At 47.0% G+C, this 21,870-nt stretch overlaps 1 protein-coding gene across 1 annotated transcript in view; it reads right to left on the reverse strand.

The window, feature by feature from the left end:
- Positions 1 to 16,184: 16,184 nt before the first annotated feature.
- The window catches only part of LOC120935239 (zinc finger protein 850-like), a gene marked incomplete at its 3' end in the record, with an annotated part of 34,457 nt that continues 28,771 nt past the window's right edge, over positions 16,185 to 21,870 (reverse strand). Inside the window, exon 5 of the mRNA XM_040347405.1 lies at positions 16,185 to 16,895. Coding sequence (XP_040203339.1) covers positions 16,185 to 16,895 — 711 coding nt within the window. The remainder of the gene's footprint in view (positions 16,896 to 21,870) is intronic.

A 21,870-nucleotide genomic window follows, 5' to 3' on the forward strand; every position in this document is an offset into this window, starting at 1 on the left:
ATCCTGGTAAATCAATTCCTCCAACAGAGGATGGACCGGAAAAACTGCGTTATTCAAGGGGGCTTTTAAAGAGCCCAAGGAGGAAACTATCGGAGCCCGAGGCTCCGGTGAGGGCAACTTAAATGCCGATCGGACCATGTCTGTCAAGGACTGGATCCACAGACTTTCTGCTTGGGAGGCAGAGAATGGTTCCTCCACAGTCCAACAGGTCCTCCTGAGATTCTAAGTCCCCTGGAGAGAGAACTTCCGCATCTGAGTATACACACTTTGGTGAAGGGGACCTAGTCCGCTTCTTGTCTGGCAACGAATTAGCGATCATAGCTGCCAATCTTTTCTCTAGCCCTCCTAAGGAGATAGCTAGCATTTCCTCAGTGATAAACACCGGGTTGGGAGGATCTGGGCCAGCCTCCGCACCAGACCCCCCTATTGGCTCAACCAAGGCGGCCATCCCTGGGTCAACAGGTGGGGAGAGTACTGGCATAGCCTGACTCATATCCTCAGAATCTGAGGGGGAACCCTTTTGTTTTTTGGCATTTTTTGCCCCTCTAGATCCCGAGCCTTTGGGAGCCATGGTACAAGACCGAGGTACCCCAGCATACAACAACTGACTGTTTGTAGCTAGGAAAAAAACTACGTGGTTAAGGGAACAGTAGTATTACTAATGTCCCAAACCTGGTGGGGCTCCGTATGTTCCAACAAAAAAGAACCACTTTTTTTTTTTTTTCAATACATTATTATATATATATATTTCCTTTACCTCATTAAAGGTTTTTCTTTTTTTTTTTTTTTTAAAACATACAGCCCCACCAATACTTTACCAGCCTCCAACCTGCTGCAAAGAGGATTTTTGGCTTAACAGATATGCATAGGCTAAGCCTAGCATGTACTACCCCTTTCCTGCCACCGGGGGTCACTAGTGTGCCGCTCTAAGTCCTCTCGCTCTCAGCTCAGTTTCAGACTGAGCCATGAACGAGGACCTGCTTCAAATAACAGAGGCGAAAGCCCGCCTCTTTCGACGCCGGCCTGCACGCTCCCCGCCCCCCCCCCGAACGGCGCGAAACTGCTCTATTAAGTGTGCACGCGCCCGCGCGCGCGCCCGTATGTCAGGGGAGGGGAACACATGGAGACGCGCTGCCAGGCTTCAGGAAGCAGGGAGAGGATCGCCCCTACGGGCTGCAGAGCGGCAATTTCAAAAACCCCGGCCAGGTAGGACTTAAACACAGGCCTCTTAAGGACACATTTATAGCCCTGAGACAGATCTCCTAAGAAGACCTTCCCAACCAGCGGGGCAGCAGGTAGCCAGTAAAGAGATGCCTAGACAGGGGGATCCAGTCATGGGGGGAAAAGTTAGATCATCCAGACATAACAGACATAGTGACCATGGTGCCAATGCAGAGCATACTCAGGCAAACCCCCCGCAGATCTCCCCTGGAGAGCCCACTGTCGGACCAAGTCCCGCAGACTCTCCACTTACCTGCTCCATGCCGCAGGACGTTTGCCAAGCAACAACAGTCCAATCTTCTCCCATCTCCGTGGGTAAAGTAGTAGACCATCAGGTACTGGGGTCCTAGGAAGGAACCGACTGACCTGGACCTATATAGCACCCTGGCAAACAGGATACTTTTGGCTTAGGAAAAGCTCTAAGTCCTGGGCCCAGGGTCCATCCCTCTAGAGAGGGCATTATAGGCAAAACCCCACGGTTTGGGGCCCGGGTACTGTCCACTTTGGCGCTGAGGCACTTTGGACAGATCCGGTTAGCCCGCCTTAATCCCAAGGATACAGAGGCAAAGCTAATCCATGACCAACACCTAAGACACTGGCGAAAAAACTGAGGTACTCCTCCTATGGGAGGGGGTTATATAGGGAGGGGACTTCCTGTTTGAGATTGCCAGTGTCCATCACCTGAAGGTACTCCATATAACCCACATAGTAATGAATATGCCGCTCTGTGTCCCGTGATGTACGAGAAAGAAAGGAGGATTTGGACGGAGCTCAATGCCTGCACATCCTACTCCATGCTTTGTCAGGCCACGCCCCCCTTCCACTCTCTTGTAATGGATTCTGTCAATACTTTATGTACTTTGAATACTCGATGCTTGACCTCCTCCATACCCTGGTACATCTTGTCATGAAGGGACAATTGGGTTTTATCCTCTTTAATAAGGGTTGTATGAATGGTCTTTAAAAGGTTGTCTACTTCTTCTAAAGACAGTTTATAACAAAGAAAGATACTTTTCTCGTCATCCTCCGACTCACTAACCTCTTTCCTAGCTGCAGAGGAAGTGTGAGCACTGGGCAGAGAAGTATTGACTGCGTCCCACTACTGGGGAGGAAGAGAGGGACAGATAATATACATAGCCTAGGTAACTCAAACTAGAGACCACTGTCTCTTCCTACCTGGGCTGGGCTGGGCTGGTGCTTGTGGCTCCTGCTCCCACCACCGCTGCTGGTTCCTCTGGCTCCATTTTCAGAGTGCAGCAGTCGTCCGGCAGTTTCAAATTTTCCCGGGCCTTTACACCGCAGCGTGGACATTAGCACCGCCGAGGCTGACTCCCCCTTCTGCATTCCAACGGCCGGAAGCCATTGCGCACCGCCGTAAGTCCCGCCCCGTCCGGCAGTAACGTCACCCGCCACTCAGACTAGAACGGCACAGACTCCAGGGACTCCACTATCGCAGATTTCCCTAGCCAATGCTGTCCAGCCTATCGGCAGGGGACCTCCGTCAGCCTCTGCCCTTGCCGGGCTCGAGAAGGGAAGAGACACCGGAAAATTCCCCACCCGTCAGGGGGAATGTTGGGCTGGCCTGAATCGGAAGAAACAACCAATACTGGTATGCTCTAACCCACCTCTACCTGGAGAGAGTGCAGCACACTACTGGTTCCCTGCAGTACTTCCACCATGGCCGGAGGAAACACTACAACTGAGGCCATCGTGGAAGTGTCCAGGTTTTAAAGGAATAGCTAAAGTGTTTCCTGGGAAAGTGGGTGGAGCTGCGCTCTCTCCAGGTGCTGTCCTGAAAGACGAGGTGAGAAATACAGGACGGGGAACACAGCTCAGGAAAGTGACCAGGGGATTACAGGCTGATATCACCCAGTCCCTACTCTACTCTGGACCAATCAGTGAGCAGTATGGGTGAAGGAAAAGATTTAGTGTTAATGACCCACCTGTGCTGATCTCTGTAGGAGTATCCTCTTTTATAAATGTCCCCGTTATTCCATCCTCCTCCATAGACTGCTGATCATCCCTCACATACGTCTCTTTTTCTTCTGCTTTAACCTCAAATTCTATATCAATTGTATCTCCACTCTAAATCAAGAAAATTTGAGAAAATATCATCTGTAATATGTAAGCTTTATTATTGTGACATCACATATAAAATCTACACATCTCTATAAGTGCATTTTATAACCTCCATCCCACTAACCTTGTAACAGTGGGAGATGGTGTGATCTTCCTGTGTGGAATCCCGGGAATACAGAGGACGGGGACATCTCTCTGGGGGGTTCCTGGTATTAGGTGGCTCCATCATATCCTTGTGTCCTTCTGAAAATTCCACCATCACTCCATACTCCTCATCCTCCTCTTTATACTCTTCTTTAACATCAATAATATCATCCCCGAGGTTTCCACTCTGAATATATAATAAAACATTCATTGTAACAAACATGCTGTGTATAAATCAGAACTACCAATAATTGTCACTCATCTACCTGATGATGGTGGGGGATGGTGTGACCTTCCTGTGTGGAATCCCGGGAATACAGAGGACGGGGACATCTCTCTGGTGGGTTCCCATTACTGGATCCATCTGTAGGAAACACACACACTGACTGAATACATTGTTTCTATGTGTTTATCAGATGATGGGGGATCTAGGTGGAGCCTCCGTACTGCTCTCTCCTTTACAATAAAGTCTCCTCTTACCCGGTGATGTGAGGGGCGGCTGATTGTCCATCATGACGTCCTTGTAGAGATCCTTGTGTCCTTCTAAATACTCCCACTCCTCCATGGAGAAATAGACAGTGACATCCTGACACCTTATAGGAACCTGACACACACAATGATACAGTCACCATCCAGACACATCCCTTGTCTGTTACTGGATAATGTCCCAGAACTCCCAGAATCCTCCTCACCTCTCCTGTCAGCAGCTCCATCATCTTCTTGGTGACTTCTAGAATCTTCTCCATGTTGTGTCTCTCGGGTTTTAGGGAGTCACATGGAGGTACTGTGATGGTCATATGATCACCTGACTTCACAGGAGGAAATCTCTGTATTGGAAACCCAATAGGAATATCATGTTAGACTCCCAGAATCCTCCTCACCTCTCCGGTCAGGTCTGTGTTTTATTAATAGAGATAAGAGTGATGTCATGTGACCTCCCAGAATCCTCCTCACCTCTCCAGTCAGCAGGTAGACGATCTCCAGGGTGAGGTTTAGTATCTTCTCAGTCATGTGACTCTGGTCCGCCTCCATCCTCATTGGTGCCATCATCTATGAAGGTTTCCCTGTAGACAGATAACATTGATTACAGAGAATTATCTGGATTGGTATTGGTGGTACAATAACAGGATGAGGATATCAGGAGGTAATATGAAGGTCGGTATGTACTTAAAGTGGATGTAAAGCCACTCTCATCCTTTCTAAACTACTGCCATAGTGCTGATATATAAGGATATAGATGCCTCCTGCATGTATCCTTACCTGTCAAATGTCTCCTCTCTGTCTGTTATAAGAACTGAAAAACTACAGATTCTGTGGGTAGATCTGTTGTCTGGAGCTCGGTGGGTGGAGTCGTGATGTCAGTAGGCTCCCTGACCACCTTTACACTTCGCTTGTCAATATGCATTTTGTCCTGTGTATTCCTTACACTGAATTCTGCTATAATCACTAACATCCAGTCGAAATCCAGAAAAGTAACCACATGACTTCAGAAAAGGAGTGGGGGTAGGAATTATGAGATATGTAAATAATCTGTCACTCACAGCAAGGGGGAAGAACGGACAAAAGTTTTCTCCTGTTTGTCCGTTTATCTCACTGAAAAAAGAAAAGAGGATTGCTGGGCACAGATGATAGGAAATCTTTTACTCTACATTGTGACAGCAAGAAAAATAAATAAAAAAAATTGGGTTTATATCCACTTTAAGCACTATGGTCCCCAGAGAGAAAATATTTGATCTGGACAGTTTAGTGTTCACTATGATTCTTGCAAATCCGGAGTCTTGTAAAATTTGACCTCCTGGATCACAATGTCCATTCTATATGTTGGGTGTGAGAAGAGGAGGAGATCCAGGAATCAGGACAAGCAACAGACGAGCACATTTAAGTGTACCCTAATGTGCTAATATGCTGTGCATACTTGTACATTGTGGCATAACCTACCTCAGGGCCTCTAAAAAGTAGCAATGTTAGTGAAGTTTACTAACGCTTTATTATCACAGGATCCTCTTATGGGGCCCTTTTCTGACCCGGTGCCCTTGGGCAGTGCCTAAGTGCATATATGCCAACATTTAAAAAATATTTTTTAGGGACACTTTTTTTTACAAGTGCTATATTTAGAGTAGCTGAGATCCCCGATGTTCCTCTATACATCATAGTCATAATCACAAAATTACGGTAAATAAGTACTAATAATGGGCAGAACAAATGTGAGTGACAGCAATAATTCTAGCACTAGACCTCCTCTGTAACTCTAAACATGTAACCTGTAAACAAAATTTAAAGCATCGATTAGGACAATGGTCATCACCCCCGCCCTCAGGGCCCACTAACAGGCCAGGTTTGCAAGATAACTGAAATACATCATAGGTAATATCATTTGCTGCTCAGTGATTTCAATATTCTAGTCTGCATCTCCCCAAGGAAATACATAAAACCTGGCCTGTTAGTGGGCCCGAGCACAGGGTTGATGACCGCTGGCTTAGTATACAAAAAAATCGTGCTAACTTTAGTGTTTTTTAATATATATAGGGCAAGATTCACAAAAAAGATACAACGGCGTATCTCCTGAAACGCCGTCGTATCTCTGTTTCTATCTATGCGACTGATTCATAGAATCAGTTACGCATAGATAGCCCTTAGATCCGACAGGTGTAATTGTTTTACACTGTCGGATCTTAGGATGCAGTACCGCGGCCACCGCTGGGGGGAGTTTGCGTCGTAAAACAGCGTCGGGTATGCAAATTAGCAGTTACGGCGATCCACAACGTTTTTTCGCGTTTGCTACGTCGCCGCTAGTCTAGTTTCCCGTCGCAAAGTTAGTCGTCGTTTTTGGTGCCCTAACTTTAGTCAGCAAGCGTATTGCTGTCTAAAGTATGGCCGTCGTTCCCGCGTCGAAATTCAAAATTTAACGTCGTTTGCGTAAGCCGTCCGGGAATACGGAAGTACGCTACGCGCGTCGCCGTTCGAAAAAATTACGTCACTTCGCGCAAAGCACGGCGGGAGTTAGAAAACGGAGCATGCGCAGTAGGTCCGGCGTGGGCGCGCGCCTAATTTAAATGTTACCCGCCCATTCGATTTGGCCCGCCTTGCGCCGGACGCATTTACGATACACCGCCACAAGTTTATAGGTAAGTGCTTTGTGGATCGGGCACTAAACCTGAAAACTTGCGGCGGTGTAACGTAAATGGCTTACGTTACACCGGCGGAAATGTACGTGAATCTGGCCCATAATGTTTAAGAGTAAATTTCTAGCAAAAAAAAATAAAAATGATGATTTTTACATGTAGGAGAGAAGTGTCAGAATTGGCCTGGGTGGCGAGGGGTTAACTACCATAAGTAATATACAAATAATTATTATAATCCATGTGATCTCATCCTCTCAGTCTGCTGCTGCAGAGTGTGTCAGCTTGTATTTATACTGGCCGTTCTGTATGTAGCTTCTGACAGGCTGTGCAAGCTCCATCAGCCCCTATGTTAATCCGGCCCTGGGTAGGATGGCTTAAGTTCAGGAAAGGGAAGAGATTGGGGCAGGATGGGGTAAGTTTAGGAAAGGGAAGAGATCGGGGCAGGATGGGGTAAGATAAGGGAAGAAATCGGGGCAGGATGGGGTAAGTTCAGGAAAGGGAAGAGATCGGGGCAGGATGGGGTAAGTTCAGGAAAGGGAAGAGATCGGGGCAGGATGGGGTAAGTTCAGGAAAGGGAAGAGGTTTGGGGCAGGATGCCATAAGTTCCGAGCTCTTCCCTTTCCTGCCCCGATCTCTTCCCTTTCCTGAACTTACCCCATCCTGCCCCGATCTCTTCCCTTTCCTGAACTTACCCCATCCTGCCCCGATTTCTTCCCTTATCTTACCCCATCCTGCCCCGATCTCTTCCCTTTCCTAAACTTACCCCATCCTGCCCCAATCTCTTCCCTTATCTTACCCCACCCTGCCCCGATCTCTTCCCTTTCCTGAACTTACCCCATCCTGCCCCGATCTCTTCCCTTTCCTAAACTTACCCCATCCTGCCCCGATCTCTTCCCTTATCTTACCCCATCCTGCCCCGATCTCTTCCCTTTCCTAAACTTACCCCATCCTGCCCCGATCTCTTCCCTTATCTTACCCCATCCTGCCCCGATCTCTTCTCTTTCCTGAACTTACCCCATCCTGCCCCGATCTCTTCCCTTTCCTAAACTTACCCCATCCTGCCCCGATCTCTTCCCTTATCTTACCCCATCCTGCCCCGATTTCTTCCCTTATCTTAACCCATCCTGCCTCGATCTCTTCCCTTTCCTAAACTTACCCCATCCTGCCCCGATCACTTCCCATATCTTACCCCATCCTGCCCCGATCTTTTCCCTTTCCTGAAGTTACCCCATCCTGCCCCAATCTCTTCCCTTTCCTGAACTTACCCCATCCTGACCCAATCGCTTCCCTTTCCTGAACTTACCCCATCCTGACCCAATCGCTTCCCTTTCCTGAACTTACCCCATCCTGCCCCGATCTCTTCCCTTTCCTGAACATACCCCATCCTGTCCCGATCTCTTCCCTTTCCTGGGCAGGATGGGGTAAGTTCAGGAATTGGAATCATTTATGTTCTTCTTACTGAGGGAGCCTCATGTCCTCCCCATGTGGGGACCCCGGAACTCACACACCACATTATACAGATACACTGACTGTGTTATACATTGCATCCGGATTAGAGATTGTCAATTTCATAAAACAAAATTAAAATATCCAATATTTCTGACCTTCATCACAGTGACTATGGAGGAAGAGGACGGACATGATGGGGGTTACTGGGTGTAAATAAGATCTTATTACCTCCTCTGCCGCCTTTTCCAGCAACGTCTTCTCTCTACTTCCTCCCGACTCACCTCTCACCCAAAACTTCCTGTCTGTACCTGACATCACTTCCTGTCTGTATTCCATCGAGACTTGCTGTCTGGGTAGAGGTGAGATCACCACCTTGTGGAGCTCAGAGGAACTGCAGCCCTGAGAAACATCTCGTAGTGTGAACACTGCTTTGTGCTGTGTGTGTATGTACTGTATATCCTTATAGATGGGTAATTTCTACTCCCACCAAGGGCGATAGAAATATATTACTGCTCGGGGGGGAGACATTTTGGCAGTAAAATTGATTCCAGATTTAGTCAACTCCTAACAACTCAAATACAGTGGAACCTCGGTTTAAGAGTAACTTGGTTTGAGAGCGTTTTGATTTACGAGCAACTTTTTTTTAATTCTGACTCGGTTTTCAAGTGTTGACTCGCAAGACGAGCAGAGGTCAAGCTAAAAAAGCCTGCATTACCTCATTTGGCCTGAAGTATGGGGGCGCAGGAGCCAAGCAGAGCCGAACATTGTCCTGCAGTACCTCATTTGGCCTGAGGTACGGGGGTGCAGGAGCCGTGCCAAAGTGTCCTTGGGCCTTTTCGGACGTTCTGAGGCTCTCTGGCGTCCCCCCACCTCTGGCCGCATTTGGTATTGCATCCCATTGAAGTCAATGTGGACCAAATTATTTTCTTTTCCATTGACTTCAATGGGAAAACTCGCTTGGATTACTTTGGATTACAAGCATTCTCCTGGAACAGATTATGCTCGTAATCTGAGGTTCAACTGTACCTACAGAAATAACTTCTACCGGACTGCTGCTTTAACAAAGGTAAGTCTTCCCTTTATCACCTAGAAGAGCATTATGTGTCACAGCGCTGTCCTATTGTGTGTGCCGCCCATCAATTATCACACATACACTAAAATATGTGGAGACATTCATATATAAAGTGCTAGGGGCCCCAATAATATTCTCTGCAGATCTACTGCTTCCACTTTACACCTACTTCATTCATCTTATGGTGTTTATCAATACATGAAGTAATCTGATCCATGTGCAAATTCATATACAACATAAAGTGCTTTGTGCTCAGGATGCTGTTCCCTGCAGATCCACTGCTTCCACTTTACACCTACTTCATTCATCTTATAATATTTGCTGCTATATTAAATAAACTAGAAATCTGTGTAAATTCATGTAATCATACAATATTTTGTACTCAATATAGTGTTCTCTGCAAGTCCACTGCTTCCACTTTGCTTCTACTTCAACAAGCTTATTTTGCTAAATAAAACCCCACCAATCAGTGAAAAGTTGATAAGGTGTGAAAGTTCTCGGTGCTCCAAACTGTGCCAGTGTAGCCACGCCTTCTTCCTCCTCTTACACACGTGATGGTGAGGGCGCCCCCTTAGTAGTGCTTCCCCACTCACCAGAGCAATATGACTCCCAGCCAGGGCCGTTTGAAGGAATTTGGGGGCCCCAAGCAAGAATCGGGGGACTGGGTGTTGCTGAGCTTCAAGCTGAGAAGCTTGTTTTAAATGCTCATTGATTCTGCTATAAACCTGGTAGTACTGATAAGCAGGGGGGTGGGGTGTTGCGCTGCTGCGGCTGCCGACGAACGGGTAGTACTTCTTCTGATAAGCATTGGGTAGTACTTCTGACTGCCTCCCCCCTTACTCCCCCCATGTTCTTTTTACCCCTCCCCTCCCTACCGTGCAGCAGGAGATTCAGTTTGCTGTTCCTGGCCGGACTGAAAGGAAGTGAGCACTGAGTGTGTGCACTTCCTGTCAGTCCGGCCGGGAACAGAAAACTGAATCTCCTGTACCGTGCGGTTATGGTACCCGACCAGACTGCAGGAGGAACTAAGAAGAGGAGCTCAGCCACGCTACAGGCTGCAGCCCTGCTGGGGCCCCAAGCAGTTGCTTGTTTTGCCTGTCTTGTTCTGACGGGCCTGCTCCCAGCTTTTCATCTACCAGAGTCACCATAGCTTTCAGCAGCTGCAGGGAGAGATGCACAGGAGATCTTTTCTTATAATTGCCCCCCCTTCCCCCACCACACTGATCACATGCTCCTGTCCGCCATGATTCCTCCTACTGTCCTCTCTTATCTGTGGGGACACACGGCTCTCCTCTCCTATGGAGTGCAGAGCGGCGCTGTCAGTTTCCTTCAGTTTAGGTGCGGAAAACTACAGACATGCTGCATAACCCCACACAGCTCCGCCCCGCACATCACACACGGGTTTGGGTGTGAACCAGACATAGAAAACAATTGTTATCTATGTGTCTTGCACAGATGTGCATTTCCCTAGTGCAGAACAAGGCAGATCTCTGCAGATGGTGAGAATAATGACCCCGAACTCTAAACTGATGACCTGTAAAGACTTTTATAGTGTCACCGATGAGAAATGTTTCATATCACAGATTTTCATCATTACACCGACACACACTCTTTATTTTTCTTCATTCAATAAACTTTTTATTATAATGTTACTTATAACAAGATTGCAGTCATAAAATCAGGAAATAGTAAAGGAAGAAATCCGATTGGTCAGGAAAATGACGTGTCTGGAATGTGGAGGCGGAGTCATACAATACAATACACAACGTGTTACATTATTATAACAAAGTATTGTAGAAAAGATCACACCATAGAAAATGGGGGAAAAGGAGAAAATAAACCCGGACATGAGGGTGACATTTGTGTACGAGGAACACCTTAACAATTACCATTATTTTATTCTCCAGGGCCTCTGCTTTCAGAAAATATATGTTTGGGGGTTTTATCTAATCTTCAGGCCCAAAATCTGCATTTTACCATGTGTGCAAAAAGAATGGAAAACCAGCTCTGGCAGTGAAAGGGTTAATGTGAGCTAGATGGAATCACTCTGCTGTGGTCACACTCTAATCATTAGAGCTCCCCCTAGCTGCAGCCTGGTAATAACATTGCTAGGAGGTCTATTCATTTATCTGCTACATACTTCCCATCTTTATATAAACGTCTCCTGACATTTAGGGGTCTAGTCATAAATAATTGTACAGCAATTTTCCGGGTGAAAATACATGTACATTCCTTCTGTGTGAATGAGGGGAAAATGGAGTCTAATTGGCTATTTGCTGGTCGAATAATTTCCATTGATTTAAAATAGAAAATACTACATTTGCCATCTAAAGTCCAAACATAGTATTTCTAATTTTTTTAAAAATCAAAAATAAAGTTTATTAGAAAACGTAATAAACATATCATATGACACATTTTTCATGCAGCAAGAAATACCAATACAATGCATATAACATCGAACTGCAAAATAGTGCAAATTACAGAAAACCTCCCTCCAATATAATAGCAAAAGTATTTCTAGAAACAATACTGTATTATATCACTAATAAAATAATCAAGTGCAATTAACATTACTACCAATCCTGGATCATCAACAAGAAATGAAAGAAGCATTGGTACGATAGTAGGGATTAGGGATGAGCTTCGCGTTCGATACGACCGTATGTTCGACTCGAACATCGGTCGTTCGATCGTTCGTCGAAACTCGAACAAAACGGGTCGTTCGCGCCAAATTAGAGTGACGCAAAACGTTCCATAATTCACTGCGGCGTTGAGCGCTGATGATTGGCCAAGCATGCTGTATGTCCCGCATGCTTGGCCAATCACAGCGCGCAAAAAACGAAGAGCCATAATTGGCCAAAGCCAGGCTGGCTTTGGCCAATTATGGCTCAGGGGGGTTTAGTACACGCTCCACACTATAAAAGGCAGCTTGCAAGGCGGCCTCGTGTAGTGTATTCCCGCTTTGTGAAAGAGAGGAGCAGTCAGACAGTTAGAGGGAGAGATAGATAGAGACACAGTGTCTTTTCTACCAGATAGATAGAGCAGGAAGGCTAGTCAGTATAGTTAAATCTACAGTTTGTAGAGAATATATTCACATCCCTAGGAGTTGTCAATATATTTATAAACTGTATAGCTTAGCTAGATCTGCTATTAGTATCTGTCAGGCAGGAGATTGTGCTTGATGCAGTGCTCTAACGTGTTGTATTGCCTGCATTAGGGTTTAGCTTAAACACGCATTACCTGTTACTGCACGTGTGCTATTTATTTGCACAGAAACGCAGTCGCTGTTAATGCAAGTGGGCTATTGAATTGCACAGAAACGCAGTCGCTCTTACTGCGCGTGTGCAGTTTAATACCACCTAAACGCAGTTGGTGTCACTGCGTGTGTGCTGTTACATAGCACCTGAACGCAGTCGCTCTTACTGCGCGTGTGCAGTTTAATACCACCTAAACGCAGTTGGTGTGACTGTGTGTGTGCTGTTACATAGCACCTGAACGCAGTCGCTCTTACTGCGCGTGTGCAGTTTAATACCACCTGAACGCAGTTGGTATGACTGCGTGTGTGCTGTTACATAGCACCTGAACGCAGTTGGTGTCACTGTGCGTGTGCTGTTACATACTACCTGAACGCAGTTGTTGTCACTGCGTGTGTGCTGTTACATACCACTTGAACGCAGTTGGTGTCACTGCGCGTGTGCTGTTACATAGCACCTGAACGTATAAATATGTCTGGAAGGACAAAGAGAGGCAGAGAGTCACGAGGGCAAGCAGGCTCTGCATCTAGAGGTAACGCTGGAGGTGGATGTGGTGCATCCTCTTCAGCACGTAGCCGTGGCCGCTCGCCCTTCTTTTCGGGAGCTGGCTGTGTTGAGCCTCAACATGCAGAGAAATTAGTGTGGATGACCAAGCCGTCCTCATCCTCCTCATCCTCTCTCACACAGACTGATCATAGTTTGTCTGGCAAAGCAGCTGCCAAGGTGTCCTCTTCCCTCTGCACAATGGCTTCACACAATCCTTCCCTAGTCCCACCATGTCCTGCTGAGGAGTCCCCCGAACTGTTTCAACACAGTGTTGGGTACATGCTGCATGAAGATGTGCAGCGTTTTGAAGACTCCGATGACGGAACACAGATAGAGGAAGGCATTGATGTGAGCCCAGGGAGAGGGGGTGGCCGAGAGGGACAACAATCTGGGAGTGATGTTCCCCCAGCTGGAGCATACTGCCAGGTTGTCGACAGTGATGATGAGGAGGGAGGGGATGATAAGGTCACTGACTCTACCTGGGTGCCTGATAGTAGAGAGAAGGAGGAAGAGGAGGAGGAGGAGGAGGACGAGGCACAGGCACATCTCCAAAGAGGCAGGATGCCCTCCAGGGGTCAGCTTAAGGGCAGTACACCAACTGCATTACGTGGCACTGCTGTGTCTCAACGGTACAGCAGTTTTTGAAACATGTCCATCAGATCGTACCTTTGCTGTTTGCAACATATGTCTCAAGCGTATCTCGTGTGGCCAAAACATCACCCGCTTGGGCACCACATGCTTGTCCAGACATATGTCGACCTGCCATGCAGCTCGTTGGCAAGCATACCAGAAAGACCCACACCAAAGACCAAAGCGGACCTCCCCTTGCCCTTCTGTGACCTCCAACCCCACTAGAACCCCAGTCCTCTCTGAAGCCTGCACTGAAGTTGTAGAAATAGGTGTGTCACAACCTAGTAGTGGTAGTACATGCGGGCAATCTACTGATAGTACCAGACAAATTTCCCTGCCCCAGCTGCTGCAGCGCCGAAAGAAGTACACTCCCAGCCATCCTCATGCCCAGCGGTTAAATGCTAGCTTAGCAAAATTGCTAGCACTTCAACTGCTACCTTTTCAGTTGGTAGATTCTGCCCCCTTCCGTGAGTTTGTGGAATGTGCAGTACCTCAGTGGCAAGTACCCAAACGCCACTTTTTCTCACGGAAGGCGATTCCAGCTCTCTACCGGCATGTGGAAGGCAATGTCCATGCCTCGCTGGACAGGGCGGTCAGTGGTAAGGTGCATCTTACCACTGACTCATGGTCCAGCAGGCATGGACAGGGACGTTACCTGTCTTTTACGGCCCATTGGGTGACTCTGCTGGCAGCTGGGAAGGACGCAGGGCAAGGTACAGTAGTTTTGGAGGTTGTTCCGCCACCACGCCTCCAAAACACTACTACTGGTTGTGACACACCTCTCTCCTCCACCCCCTCCTCTTCTACTTCCTCCGTGGCCTCTTCCTGTGGTGATGTTTCCTCAGAACCAGCCGTGCTCCGTAGGCGTACGAGGGGCTACGCAGGAATGCAGGCCAAGAGATGCCATGCGGTGCTAGAGCTGGTGTGCTTGGGAGACAAGAGCCACACTGGGCAAGAGGTTCTTTCAGCTCTGCAGGGGCAGGCTCAGAGGTGGTTGACGCCACGCCAGCTGAAGCCTGGAATGGTGGTCAGCGATAATGGCACCAACCTCCTCTCTGCCCTGCGACAGGGAAAACTCACCCATGTGCCCTGTTTTGCGCATGTTCTCAATTTGGTGGTGCAGCGGTTCTTGGGCAGGTTCCCGGGCTTACAGGATGTCCTGAAGCAGGCCAGGAAAGTCTGTGTGCATTTCCGGAGGTCATATAATGCCACTGCTCGGCTGACAGACCTCCAGAGGGAATACAACCTGCCCAAGAACCGCCTAATCTGTGACATGCCCACCAGATGGAACTCTACATTGGCCATGTTTCAGCGGCTGCACACGCAGTATATACAATGTATACCACATTGAATATGACTAGCACAGATCATAGTGGGGTTCTCATTCACCCTGTGCCCCTATTAGAGACAATGGGTGATCTACACATAAGAGGCATCAGGGAGCTTCTGGGTCCCACGGGCCCTTCCGTTACATGGATATTACAGTGGGGGGAGATGTGAATATTACAGTGGGGGAGATTATTTTTTTGCTTATCCGAAAAATTATCCGATCCGTGACTCTGATCCGAAGAACGATCCGAACTGTGTTTTTTGATCTGTTTCACCCCTAATATTCAGCATTATCAGTACAGGCCCATCACCGATGATCACCAGTGATGCCCAGAGTGCCCATCAGGGATGACAATCAGTGCCCATCAGTACTACATATTAGTGTCGCCTCATCAGTGCCAATCAGTGAAGGAGATAACTTACTTATTTACAATATTTTATAACAGAAACAAAGAAAACCTTTTTTTTTATTTATTTATAGCAGACAAATTAAAAACCACAGTGGTGATAAAATATCATCAAAAGAAAGCTTTATTTTTGGGGGGAAAAAAGATAAAAATATCATATGGGTACAGTGTTACATGATCGCACAATTGTCACTCAAAGTGTGAGAGCGCTGAAAGATGAAAATTGGACTGGGCAGGAAGGGGGTGAAAGTGTCCGGTATTGAAGGGGTTAAACATGTGGGCAAAAATGTCTCTGGCAGTGAAAGGGTTAAAGGAAAAGTTCACCTTCGGGGAGATATATGTTCCTGCAGAGGTTCAGCGATCTGGCCGTCTGTGTGACAGCAGTGCGTCGAGAATTTCCTTGTACCGACTGTCACTTTATGAAAAGAGCGCAGCTGTGCCATTCATTCACAGAGTTCTGTCCTTTGCCGACGTCGGCTTGTAGTTTTCAATGAACTCCCACACCGCTGCTGAGCTCTCTGGTAGACGAGGAACAACAATATTTTCATAAGGGACAAGGAGATTAGGTCCCCGATTTATTCCCTTGGACAAGTAGTTTTTTCAAAAAATGTCCACACCCCTGGAACAGTTTGTTACATGATGAAGATCAGCCATGGAGTATATCTGAGGTGTATATCAGGGTGTGCTTCTTCCCCACATGAGAGCTGTGATGTCCAGCAACATTCATATAGAAGACATTTCCCGCACTCAAGGCACTAATACACGTCAAGGGTTGTGTGGGATCCCTGATGTACAGGAAGACAGGACTTTAGTGAGGAACAATTCTCTCACTCAGGACAGGAATACACTTCTTCCCTGTGTGAGATCTCTGATGTTTGTAAACACTGGACTTATCTGAAAAACATTTCCCACACTCAGGACAGGAATGCGGCTTCTCCCCCGTGTGAGATCTCTGATGTGTGTAAAGATTGGACTTCTGTGAAAAACATTTCCCACACTCAGGACAGAAATAAGGCTTCTCCCCTGTGTGAGATCTCTGATGTTTGGAAAGATTGGACTTCTGTGAAAAACATTTCCCGCACTCAGGACAGGAATAAGGCTTCTCCCCCGTGTGAGATCTCTGATGTGTGTAAAGACTTGATATCTGTGAAAAACATTTCCCGCACTCAGGACAAGAATACGGCTTCTCCCCCGTGTGAGATCTCTGATGTGTGTATAGATTGGACTTCCGTAAAAAACATTTCCCGCACTCAGGACAGGAAAGTGACTTCTTCCCCGTGTGAGATCTCTGATGTGTGTAAAGATTGGACTTCACTGAAAAACATTTCCCGCACTCAGTACAGGAATATGGCTTCTTTCCCGTGTGAGATCTCTGATGTGTGGAAAGACTGTACTTCACTGAAAAACATTTCCCGCAGTCAGGACAGGAATACGGCTTCTCCCCTGTGTGAGATCTCTGATGTGTATAAAGATTGGACGTCACTGAAAAACATTTCCCGCACTCAGCACAGGAATACGGCTTCTCCCCCGTGTGAGATCTTTTATGCTTATTAAGATTGAATTTGGAATGGAAACATTTCCCGCACTCAGTACAGGAAAACCTCTTCTTTTCCGTTGGTAGTGCGGCACCGTCCCTCACAGTCTGAGGTTCCTCAGGATAAGAGGAATTCGATGGTCCGGCACCGTCCCGCACAGTCTGAAGTTCCGTAGGATAAGAGGAATACGATGGCCCGGCACCGTCCCGCACAGTCTGAGGTTCCTCAGGATAAGAGGAATACGATGGTCCGGCACCGCCCCTCACAGTCTGAGATTCCTCAGGATAAGAGGAATATGATGGTCCATCTACACTGTGTGGTGCCGGATGGACATTTGAGGTAGTCGGGTTTTCTCCTGGACTATACTGTGTGATGTCCTCATCTTCTACTTTACAGTCTGGAGACAAAGTGAGACAATCCTCTGAGGTTTTCCTCATCTCCCGTCCATCTACTAAAATAGAAATAAAAAGATTATTACTAGACATGGGCAGATTGGTTCCCCTAAACCAGGACTCCGCCCACATCAGGCAGCTTTGTCTCTGAGGAACTTACAATTCCCCTTTAAGCCTTTAAGGTAACTAGTAATTGGTTCCTCTGATCTCCTACCAGATCATTTCTTTATTCATGGACCTTAGTCAGAGAGTGAGGAAACAACGAGAACTGTCTTTTATAGGAGTGACAGTGATGAGGGGATTATAGGACAAGTGTCCCCACCCCCTCTATCACTCATTGCCATCTTCCCAACACAAGAAGTCCTGCACTTCCTTATTTAGTCCATGATTTAGTCATGAATAACAGCGGGGCTGAGCCCCACCAGAGGTCAGAGTGAGGATGGGGGAGAACAACCAAGATGAAGACTGGACTGATCCTGAAGATCACCATCATTGGGTTATTGACTCCTCCCTCATTATCACTTTCTGTTTAAGGTTCCAAAGTTTGAGGATGTTATCACATTTTTATCACCATGTAAAAGTCTGTCCTCCATTCAAATCATCAGATATAAAATGTCCAGCTGGTAGAAAATGGGTGAAGTAGAGATAAGGCCTATGTAATGTACAACTTATTGTATAGGATACAACAGTTAGGATTTTTTTTGTATCAGAATAATGTAATGTACACCATAGACTATATAGTGCAGGGGTCAGGAGTATGTAATGTACAATATAAATTATACAGTGTAAGGGTCAGGACTCATAATATTGGTATTCAGTAATCAGTGGAAGATTCAATGTTTACATGAGACAAGTTGCAGAGATCCCACACCGCTGCCTCCCATCTCCTGAGTCTCCTGAGACTGCACTCAGTGACTTGGGTCTGAGACTATACAGACATATCCCTCCACCCGGCGCAGACAACAGAGCAACTGACTCTGGGAGAATTGTTCTGTCAAAAATCTTGCCATACCCGGGTATGGAGAAGAAGGCCCAAATCACATGCCCCAGGTACCTAGGTCTAGTAACGTCTATGGTGAAAATGAAAATGTTGCTGCCAGCTGAACCCCAGAATCTCCATAAATCCAGTCTAGAGACATAAATTGTGTCTGCAGCACAGAGAAGGAAGATTATCTGAGAGAAATACAGGAATACAGGACGGGGAACACAGCTCAGGAAAGTGACCAAGGGATTACAGGCTGATATCACCCAGTCCCCGCCCTACTCTGGACCAATCAGTGAGCAGTATGGGTGGAGGAATGGATTTAGTGTTAATGACCCACCTGTGCTGATCTCTGTAGGAGTGTCCTCCTCTATAAATGTCCCCGTTATTCCATCCTCCTCCATAGACTGCTGATCATCCCTCACATATGTCTCTTCTTCTTCTGATTTCACCTCAAATTCTATATCGATTGGATCTCCACTCTAAACCAAGAGAATGAGAGAGAATATCATCTGTAAGATATAAGCTTTATTATTGTGACATCACATATAAAATCCACACATTGTCTCAATGAGTCTGTTTTATAAGCTCCATCCCACCAACCTTATAACAGTGGGGGATGATGTGATCTTCCTGTGTGGAATCCCGGGAATACAGAGGACGGGGACATCTCTCTGGTGGGTTGCTGGTATTAGGTGGCTCCATCATATCCTTGTGTCCTTCTGAAAACTCCTCCATCACTCCATACTCCTCATCCTCCTCTTTATACTCTTCTTTAACATCACTATTATCATCCCCGAGGTTTCCACTCTGAATATATAATAAAACATTCATTGGAACAAAAATGCTGTGTATAAATCATAACCACCAATAATTGTCACTCATCTACCTGTTCACTAATGCCAGATGCCTGGCAGACAAGATGGGTGAACTAGAGATACTGTTGTATGAGGAGGATTTAGATTTTGTGGGAATTTCAGAGATCTGGTTCAATAGCTCTCATAATTGGCTGGAAACTATTCAAGGTTATACCCTTTATCGCAGGGATAGAGAGGGTAAAAAAAAAGGGGGGGGTATGCCTATATATCAAGAATAATGTACAAGTGAATGTGAGAGTATGGCCCGGTACACACGAGCAAACATGTACGATGAAAGCGGTCCGTAGGACCGTTTTCACCGTACATGCCTGCCAGAGGGCTTCTGTACGATGGTTGTACACACCATCGTACAGAAGTCCGCGTGTAAACACTACGCGGGGCGTGTCCGCGTCGTCGCCGCGACGATGACGCGGCGACGTGGGCGGGCCTGCCATTTAAAGGCTTCCACGCATGCGTCGAAGTCATTCGACGCATGCGAGGGACGGCGGGCGCTCGGACATGTACGGTAGGTCTGTACTGAAGACCGTACATGTCCGAGCGGGCAGGATTCCAGCGGACGGTTTTAAAACACGTCCAGGAATATTTGTCTGCTGGGAAAAGGCCCGGCGGGCAAATGTTTGCTGGAATTCGGCCCGCTCGCGCCTACACACGACCGAACATGTATGCTGACACTGGCCCGCGGACCAGTTTCAGCATACATGTTTGGTCGTATGTACGGGGCCTATGACATCACTAAGGGAACAAGGGAGGAGGTAGAATCCTTATGGGTAGAGCTTCAAAGGGATGAAGCTAAGGGGAAAAGAATACTGGGAGCATGCTATAGGCCCCCTAACCGGAGAGAGAAGGGGGAGACAGATCTCCTATCACAATTTGGATTAGCAGCAAGGATGGGAAGTGTTATTATAATGGGGGATTTTAATTTTCCAGACATAGACTGAGTGGAGGGAACCACGCATTCATCTAAGGCTCGTCAATTCCTAAATGTCTTGCAGGACAATTTCATGGTTCAGATGGTAGACGCACCAACTAGAAACAAAGCATTACTAGATCTACTGATTACCAAAAATACAGACCTGATCACGGATGTGGAAATACGGGGCAATTTAGGAAACAGCGATCACACGTCAATTGGTTTCAGTATAAATAACACAAATAGAAAACATAAGGGGAATACAAAGACACTGAATTTCAAAAGAGCCAACTTTCCTAAACTACGAACCTTGCTAGAAGATATAAAATCTTAGGAACAAAGAACACGGAGGAGAGATGAGCTTGCTTTAAGAGCATATTAAATAAGGGCATTAGCCAATGCATCCCATTGGGTAATACATTTTCCTGGTGCCTCCATGGCAGCATACTAGTGATAGAGCTCCGCCTCGACTCCTCCCTCAGGACTAGTGAATAGAATAAATTAAAGGCATAGCCCCTCCCCCAACATTCTCCTTTTTTTCCTCCATACCTTCTTGTACTGGTGAAGAGTAGAAGTATGTCCATACCTCTGCAGTCGGCAGCGTCCGCCGGGTTTAGCCTTTCCCGAGCGCAGTCCCTGTTCTTGGGCCGCTATTAGCGCTAATAAGCTGGGAGACCCCTCTGTGGATCTGTTGGGGTCGCATCGCAGAGTTTCCTCATAGGAACGCAAACTGCCGGGAGCACCTATGAATGACATGGAAGCTGCGGAAGGATCGGCTCCACTATCCCAGGCCAGACTTTTCTTTCCCTTTTTGTTTCATTTCTGCTGTGTTGTATATATGTTTTTCTTTTTTAAATTGTAATGCTGTGTAAAAAAAAAAATAAAAAAAAAACCTGGACTTTCAAAGAGTAGGTGCCCTGTCGATTTGACAGTCTGGGGGGTCTGCCCTGTGTCAGGTATCACTGGAGTCAGCTGGTCCCTCACTATGGCAGGGGGGGGCCGCTCTGGTCAGCGCCCACACTGTTGGTGCTTTTGCACCTACATTCTCCGAGGATCCCGGCGCCCTGATACAGTACTTCCTGTGTCACGGGCGCCGGCGCTTCTGCGCATGCGCGGCGCGTGCGCGGCGCATGCGCGATGACGACGCGGGACACGGCGGCCATTTTGGATTCTGGAAACAGGGCTCTTTTGCCCTTGTTTCCAGTCTTTTGGCTGGGGGCGGATCCTGGGGGAAGGTTTTCCCTCAGGAAAGTTTAAATAAAGACCTAGACAGGGCTTGGCTGTTTGCTGCAGTAACGGATGCTAAGCCCTGCTAGGTTTTTCAGCCCCAAAATTGTTGGTAAGTAGGAAGGAGATGGGGGGGGAAAGTGCCAGCATAGCAGCACCTGTCTGAAGATTGCAGACAGGTGCCTTTCTTGTCCTTTGATTCCACGTATTATTTATTATTATTTATTTTTATTTATTATTTATTATTATTATTATATATTTATTTTTTGCGGCCTCTCTACGCCTTTTTTGCAGCCGATCCTTCCGCCCAAGCTCTACAATGAGTCATTCGCCGCGTAACAAAGATCCTCACACCATTAGGTATGGACCAACGATTCGTGAGTATTTAAAAAAAAAAAAAAAAAGTGCCCTCACTGTTTTCTGACGTGAGTTCCTTACACCGTAGCCCTGCCCACTCCAAGAGGACCAGAAAGTCATCAAGATCTCGCGATAATGACAGCCCTGACCGCAGATCGGGTTCCTCGCGACACCGGTCCCACTCAAGACGAAGATCCCGATCTCCACGCCATGGATCACAGAGGTCAAGATCCAGGGGTCATGACCACTCTCCATCTTCTAGAGGCCAAAGAAGGAAGAAGTGTTGGACATGCGGGGCTACGCCACTACCCGACAAGGTAGTTTGTAAGGACTGCT

The sequence above is a fragment of the Rana temporaria genome, chromosome 4 (assembly GCF_905171775.1).
Source record: "Rana temporaria chromosome 4, aRanTem1.1, whole genome shotgun sequence".
Lineage (NCBI taxonomy): Eukaryota > Metazoa > Chordata > Amphibia > Anura > Ranidae > Rana > Rana temporaria.